The following is an 8,382-nucleotide window of genomic DNA, read 5'->3' on the forward strand; positions in this document are numbered from 1 at the left end:
AGAAACATAACACAGAATGTGGGAAACATGGAAATGTTAGGATGAGAAATAACGCGCACCGTAATTGTAGTAGAGGTGCTGGCAATGGATAAAGTTATGAAAGAAAAGAAGAACGCCGCACCCACAGCTCAAGTTGCAAGAGATTTATTGACAACATTTTGGCCAGACAAGGCCTTTGTCAAACATGGAAATGTTAACAAGAGCTGATGGAGGCAGCTTCTGGTGTGAGGAAAGGCAGGGAGAGCAGGGCAGCTTAATTGGAGGACTGGATGGCAGACTGGTTCATGGGAAGGGAGGGCAGGCCGGTCTAACAGCAGGGGAAAGGGGGGGTAGGGGGTGATGCAGGCGGTGGCTGGTGCAGAGAGATGGAGCTCCGATGGATCTGCGGAAACACAGAGAGAGTGCGAGACACCAAGGCCAAACTACAAAGTGCAACAAATAATGACAGTTTAAATTGTGCTGAGAGGAGAGGAGAGGAGAGGAGAGGAGAGGAGAGGGCTCCATGTAACCAGATGTTACATGGAGTCTAAGCCTACAGCAGCATAGCTATAAAATGGTTCAGAGCTACCTGAACCAGCCTTAACTAAAGCTCTGTCATAAAGGAAGGTCTTAAGCCTGGACTTACTGTAAATGTAGTTGGAGTGTCTGCCTCTCTGACCCATGGAGAGAGCTGTTTCCAGAGTAAAAGAACTGAAGGCTCTACCCCCCCAGTCTGTTTTTAGAGATACTGGGAGTCACTAACAGACCTGCATTCTGGGAGCGGAGTGCTCTGGTAGGACAGTAAGGAATGATGAGTTCTTTCAGATAGGATGGAGCTTTGTCATTAAAAGCCTTGTAAGCTAGCAGAAGGATTTTGAAGTCTATTCCAGATCCAATGGAAGTCTTTTGAGCAGCAACCCATGGTTAACACAATCAAAGGCCTTAGTGGAAAAACAACAAACAGAGCAGCACAGTGTTTCTTCTGGTCTAAAGCATTACAGAGGTCATCAAGCACAGACATAGTTGCGGTTATGGTGCAATAGGCTATATTATATTAGTATTTACCAGATATTGTTTTATCTGAGAATTTACTTGAATGTTCTAATATTTTAACTAGAACGGGCAATTTTGATATAGGGTGATAGTTGTTTAAGTCAGATGGCTCCCCAACATTAAAAAATGGTACAATGATGATTTCCATATTTTGGAGATGAAATTCGTTTGGAGGGGTCAGATTAAAAATATGAGAGATGGGTTCAGCAATAAAATCAGCTGCACATATTAATAGATAAAGGTCCAGATTGTCTGGTCCAGGTGATTTTCTTGGATTAATAGCTTTAAGAATTTTCCTTTTTTTTCACACATGGGACAGGTTGGAAGAAGAAGTACTTTTTAGTTGTGGCAATGTGATATGAATGAGCTTCAACAGCTGGGTTTGAAGGTTTTTCATCAGTATAAATATTGGAAACAATCCCTTCTTTGGAGATAATTTCAGTCAAGATAGCTATAATTTTTTCTGGTAAGCTTGATTTGATTTTAGTAAACCGGCCTGATCACAAACCAGTCTGCCATCCAGTACTCCCATTACCCTGGCCTGCTCGACTGGACAATCCCCATTTATCACATATTCCATGTTATAAACCCTGAGGTTACTCCTGTGTTTTTTCCCTGTTAAAAGGTTTTTTGGGAGAGTTTTCCTCAGTCAATGTGAGCGTCAGATGTCAGAGGATGTTGTTATGATGCTGTGTAAAATCCCTTAAAAACTGCTTGTAAAAATGTGCTATTCAAATAAACTTTTATTGCATTTGAATGTGATTCTGTTGCTTTATTTCATGTGGCAGTATGGTGTCCACCTGTCTCTACCTCACATTTTGTCATAAAATTCTTGAACACAATATGTAATAAACTTTGCTATTGTTACATATTGCATCAGTTATTACAAAATGTGGGTGTTGCACTTTTTCTGAAGAAAAATGCAGTAATTTGGTGCATAAACCACCAAAATGAATGATTGCTTAATTATATATTAAATATTGGTGAGGAGTGGACTGTTATCATGTAAATAAAATGTGAACATGTTAAGACACTGCATGATGGACTTACAGTGAACTGATGTTGCATGGCGAGAAATTTGCCATGGCGCCACAGGCAGACCGTTATGTGTAAACATGCTCTGTGCAAGTGCATCAAACTTGTGAAAGATAGGATAGATTTGACAATGTATGAAGAAAATAAAGTCACTTCCTTTTTTAGGCCACAGCCTAACCACTGTCAAAATATCAAATCAGCATATGAAGTAAGTAGAATTGCTTTACAAACAGAGAGAAATGTATACTGGAGCTGTCGTGGAAATTTTGGTTCTGCCAGTGGAGAGTCAAAGACGGGAGAGGTAGCGTGCACCCAAGTTTATTCTCCATTCTCCATAGAGAAGGGGACAGAACACAGAACTACATGGCAGGTAGCAGTTCTGAGTAGTGCCCCAAGAACAGAATTTGCAGTTCCTTCTTATACCCCACTTTATGACTCTGGTTACTTCAGCGCTAATGGTGCATTCCAGTTGTACTGGGAAGTCGGAGTTCCCACTCTGAAATTTCACCTGGAACGCACCCTGAAGTCGGAAATCCGACTCGGAAAGTGGGACAAACCTCACCAACCCCAACTTGACCACAACGTCATAAAATCGGCATCCAGAATGGCTGCGCCATACATCAACAGTAGTGAAAGCTTTTGTAATATATTTATTAGCATGTCTGTTTTGTTTTTGTGAAATTAAATAAGTGGTACATGTAGTACTGTCCAACGTTTAGCCTATCTGTGGACATGGTACAATATGGTCCGATGACTGAGCCTTGAACTTTTTCGACACATTACAACCACAAACTTACATCTTTTGTAATGGTACTTTATGTGACAGAAGAAATTGAAGGGCCAGCACTCACAAAATGACCTTTAGGTAGCTTTAATGGAACAGGTGGCGAGTACACTGAAGAAGTCTGTTACTGTTGAAACGTTTGTACCTCGCCACCTGTTCTATTAAAGCTACCTAAAGGACATTTTGAGAGTGCTGGCCCTTTGATTTCTTCTATGCTTATTTGAGCCATGCACCCATTATAGATTGACCTAAGAGAGTGCTTACTGATTCCCCCTTTCTTTGATTTTATGTGATAGACCAACACAAAGTAGCACATAATTGTGAGGTGGAAGGAAAAAGATACATGGTGTTCAAGGTTTTGAAAGTTCAAGTGGTATGAATAATATCATACATATTTTAACAGCAGCAGAAACTACAGCCTCCCACTTTATTGTAAAGGTGATTCACCTCTTGTAGAAAGTCTTATATCACGGCATTGTTTCATGGCGGCCAGCAGAGGGAGCCTCTGCTACAGTCAGCAGAGGTGTCATGGTTACGAAAAAGTTCACCATCATCACAACAAATAAACTGAACTCAACAAACTTATGTGCATGTAGAAAACCTTTAGTGTAATATATATATATATATATACATTAGTACAATAATATAATCAACTGTCATAGTGGCTTGTGTTCAAATGAACCAAAAGGCCACTGATGCATCATGGGTAGGAGGTTTATGCAATGTCCAAACAGAGTTGTTGCTTATACTCTATATCTTTATCATTTATTTTACAAACAAAGAAACAACCAACCCACAGGCCCACCCAGGTTCATGCTGGTTCTACACAGTATAACTTGATGTGTTCATGGCATTACCTACAAATAAACAGAAATATTGATTAACCAAACTATCTTTGATCAATCAGGAAACAATACAAACAATATAATAGATCATAGAGAGTTGTTGTTCTATATAGTCACTATTATTCTTAATATCATCAAAAATCATACAAAATATGAAAGAGCTCTTTAAATAATTATCTGATTGGACAGTAAATATAAACACATGCTCGCTGCTGAGGAGCCTTCGAGCAAAGTAAAGACGTGTGCGTTCACTCGTCTCTCCCCCGACAGATGAAGGTTTAATCAAGCTGAGCTCAGCAGGCGTCTCCTCCTCCTCCTCCTCCTCATCCTCCTGCTTCAGACCTCCTGAGATAATCTTCATTAAATAAACTCTGGAGACGACAGAGTTTTGACTTCACCTCCGTCAGCACCTTGATGCTGCAGAGGATGAACCAGAGACTGTAAACGCACCAAACCATTGTCAAAGTCAGAGTCTGGCCTTAAATGAACACCCAGCAGGTGCAGGCTGTAATGCCCCATGTTTATGCATTAGGAAGTTTCTGTTCTGACTTCCACCTCCACTCATGCCGGCCCAGACCTCCACCAGCTCCTCCACTTCCTGTCTTCAAGACCACCGCCACACCACCAGTGGATGCTGACTGAAGCAGACTCAGGTGGTCATCAAACTGTTTTTTTTATTTAATTAGGCGGACTGACACGCACTCAATGGTCAGTCCAGTTGGGAGCCAAATTGGTCATTACTCCTGTATGGTAAATACTGTAACTACTGAAACTTCAGAGTGTTGTTTTTACTGATGGAAAAAGGTTTTTACTTCTACCTTTAGGTTCAACTGAATCATGTACATGGAAAAGACACTCTTTAATCATCATCATCTTTTATTTTTTTTTAATCCTTAGAAAACACACTGAGATTGAGAATGTTCATTGCAAAAGGTTCAGAAATACAGATATCAATACATTGATAAACACTGGAAAAATAAATTTTGTTTAAAAACGCACTAGATTTAACAATATTGGCAGATGAGCAGATGTTTGCAAACAGAGCGAGAATGATAACTATGATACAATTAAAAAAAACAATAAAATGACAATTACAGTTAATCAACTTTTCAATTCAACCTGTACATTTTGTGTTGGTACCAATGAGTCAACCTGAAATCCTTCATTCCAATAATGTGGAGCAAGAAGCTAATGTAATGGAGGGACCTCAGTCCTGTTGAATGCATTGCAGGTCAGGCACCGCCTAGGGGTGGATGAAGATAGTGAAACATTTGTAGACTGAGATCCCGTTTGAGTTAGAGCCTCGAGCTAAAGGTAGCAGTTAATGTAGCCAATACTGGCTAATGCTAATGCTAATGGTATGACTGGGGTTAACTTTATTGCCAATGCAGACCCTGTGGGGACATCACTTAGACAATTACTTAAACCATAGTTGTGTGGAGCATTGCAGTTTTTGAAAAGCTCTTTTATTTTTGGTTCCTTTGTTGCAAGGAATTCTTTGAGGCTGTTCAGGGAACACTCCACTACAGTGGTATCTACATTCCTCACAGCGGCAGCACCGCTCTTATAAGGCTGGTCGTTGTTGTCCACGCAGCAGTAGGCGTGCCACAAGTATTCAGGGATATTCACACGTGTTTGGTTCTCCTTTATAACCCAATTATCTTTAGAGGGAATCGCACCGACCACAACATAGGCTGTTTTGCAGCCTTTAAAGGTGTCGTTGTGGAGTTTTTTCTCATAGTCGTTCCAGGAACCACCGTTCAGTTTGGCGTTCTGCGGGACGATGTTGGTCAGGGTGAAGGTGGCGTTACGGCCAAGACCTACAAAACAGTAACAGAGAGACACAGTAAATTAGACAAGAAGTTGTGTGGATGTGATGAGTCCTGAGAGTCCCTGAGTGCCCAGTGCTCACTGGCTCATTAGGCTGCCAGGCCTCTAATGAGCCACTATTCTTCTTCTTCCTCCTCCTCCTCCTATAGGGGATCCTACTTCCCATACACAAAAAATCACCAAACTTTGCACAAAGGTCCAGTCCCATGCCAGATTTGTGCAATAAGCGTGTAAATTTAAAAAAAAATTGAAAATTCCTAGATCAGCTTGCAACTTTCACCAAAATGTATCCCCAATACTTTCGAAGTTTTTGTACAATTAAATCCAGTGCAAATTATGAAGTCCTCTGTATTTTTCAGAACTGTGAAACTTATTAAACCTTTCTTGACCCACAATTTTCGCTCAATTGACACTAAATTTGCTACACTGCCTATCCAGACCGTCCTCCACAAAGTTGACACCCAGCTTTTTGATGTTTGAAAACAGTGCATTAAAATGTTTGACTGTTAACAGCACCTACTGTAGACATATACCAGTCAATTCTTGCTAAATATTTTTTCAATCTTCCTGACAATATTTAGGAGTTGTGATTGATGAAATTTGGCAAATATCAGAATTTCAATTTTCAATTTCAATCTCAACAACTAAAATTTAGAAAACATTTTTAATTCTGCTCTCATGGTAACAATTGGAGTCAATGTAAGAGTGGCATTTTAAACATGAGCTTTTCTCTTATGAAGCAAAACACTTATTCTTCAAAACAAATCAGCAACATTTCCATGCTGTCACAATGCAATATAATCAAAGGTCTCATTTCCAGCCAATTAGCTGAATGACTTAGGAAATGGTTCTTGGTGTCAGAGGTTGTGAATTAAAGCCTCAGCTGAGGAAGAATTTACATTGTAATGCTGATGTTCTTGTTGTCTTCCTATTTTGCCTCTTAATACTCAGAATTGCCTTAACTTTGTCCAAAATTGCCTGGCCCCGACCATTGCTGTGAAGCAGCTTTAATTCTGCTTGTCGTGGTTAACCCTAACCCCAATGCATAGTTGGTATCCCTGAGGTCTGAAGAACTAACTGTCTGCCTCTCCTTCCCCTTAAAACATCTCCTAAGTATGTTTCTTTAATGCAGATGTAAACATTGTGTTTGTCCAGGTGTATTTAAATGTAGATGTTTGTATTATTTGGTTTTTATTGAATCACTCAGAAAACAAGTCAGCCAATCAGAAGAGCGGCCCAGAGCCAACAAAACAAACAGTAACACCCAGCCTTCCTTACCTGCATGGTGTAGATTGGGATTGAGGTGACCACGGTTGTACCCCCTTTTTTTATAAAGACCAAGATAGTCTGAATTTGTCGCCTGTTTATCTCCAAAATAGTTTTTATTCCTTTTCTTCAAATCTTCCTCCGTCATCATGTCCTCTTTCCAGTTCTGATCGACCAGCTACAAGGTGAAAGATTCACATCAGACAAGTCTCAGATTCAGTTTGTGTGTTATTGGGACAAATGTAATCAATAATCTCATTTACTGAAATTTATTGTTTGATTCCCATCATTTCATATTTCTAACTGTGTATTTGTGCATGCGTGTTGTACCTGAGGCTCAATAAACCACCGTGTTTCCCGGCCTGTTTCATTATTCTTCTCATATATATAAGCAGAGTAGACAGGAATACGGTTGGCAGTGTCGTACAGCGTGGCAAAGTGGTACCTGTTTGTGCAAAGATTAAGTTAAACACTTTCAAATGTAACTTTAATTCAGATTTGTTTGTTAACAGAGTTGTGTCTTACTGGTTTTTAAATCTCTGGCAGATGTGGACGAAGTCTTTGGAGGCATCAACTTTTGGCACAGATCTTTCATAGAAGAACTGATCACACATGTTCTTAAAGAAGAAATAGACACTATGAAAACTTACAGTTACTACTTATCACATGTTTTTAAATGTTGACAAACAAAACACAAACCTCAAATTGTTGCACAACTTCTGCATGCACGGTGAAGATGAGTAGAAGAGGGAAGCACACAGTGAAGCTCTGCATCCTGGACGAAACTGTGAATCACGATCGTTGGTCCGCACTAATAAAACAGAAAAAACAGGATACATATTCTCAAGTGAGATGGGGAGCATACGTCAGTCCGACTGCCCAAAAGTCTGACGGCTCATTTCTCCGACTACGCATTCTACAGTGTTAAGGTTAGGTTTAGGGTAAGGTTAAGGGTTAGGGCTACTTAAGTCAGAGAAGTGGGAGGTCGGACTAATGGACGCAAAAATAAAGAAATGTATGGTCGGAGAAATGGGTAGTCGGACAGACGCCATGCGCCCAAGTGAGATGACAATCTACACAAAGGGTGGTTTCTGCTACAGAGAAAAAAAGACATTCTGGTGTTCAGCAGCTTCATGCTGAACTTCCTGTTGCAGCAACAGTCCCTGACAAGGCAAAAGCTCAAAGAGTTCAGATGGAAACAAATAAAAACTCAAGTTATTCAAATAATATATATACGTAATGTAGGAATGTATAAATGAGAAATTTGACTTTTGCTCTGTGATGTGGTCAAGTGCTGCAAAGAAAAACCTTGTAATGTAAACAACAACATGCATGTCAATGTTTCCTGGGTAAGAGATGATAAGAAGCTCACGGTATCACTCCTAACTGTTTGTATGGTCAACTTTCCAACTTTCACAATATAAGAATAAAGAAGAATATCAGAGTATATTACAAATAAAAAGTATGTAAATATAAAACAAATCAAACCTTCCAAACCTGAATGAAGAAGAACAGCTGGTTCAGTTCACCAGCCTCTCTGTCTCTCTCTCTATATATAGGCCTATATATATCACTTCAGGAAACAAGGGC

At 39.9% G+C, this 8,382-nt stretch overlaps 1 protein-coding gene across 1 annotated transcript; it reads right to left on the minus strand.

The window, feature by feature from the left end:
* Positions 1 to 4,019: 4,019 nt before the first annotated feature.
* On the minus strand, positions 4,020 to 7,599 carry LOC310987914 (endonuclease domain-containing 1 protein-like; the record flags this gene model as incomplete). Its single annotated transcript, XM_083974383.1, has 6 exons — positions 7,492 to 7,599; positions 7,318 to 7,409; positions 7,123 to 7,237; positions 6,805 to 6,970; positions 5,090 to 5,516; positions 4,020 to 4,134 (listed from the first exon to the last, which is right to left on the minus strand). Exons 1-6 carry the CDS (start codon positions 7,564 to 7,566, stop codon positions 4,020 to 4,022), a joined length of 990 nt encoding a protein of 329 aa, XP_083830509.1. The 5' UTR covers positions 7,567 to 7,599.
* Positions 7,600 to 8,382: the final 783 nt, after the last annotated feature.

The sequence above is a fragment of the Trachurus trachurus genome, assembly GCF_905171665.1.
Source record: "Trachurus trachurus genome assembly, chromosome: 6".
NCBI classification, from domain to species: Eukaryota; Metazoa; Chordata; class Actinopteri; order Carangiformes; family Carangidae; genus Trachurus; species Trachurus trachurus.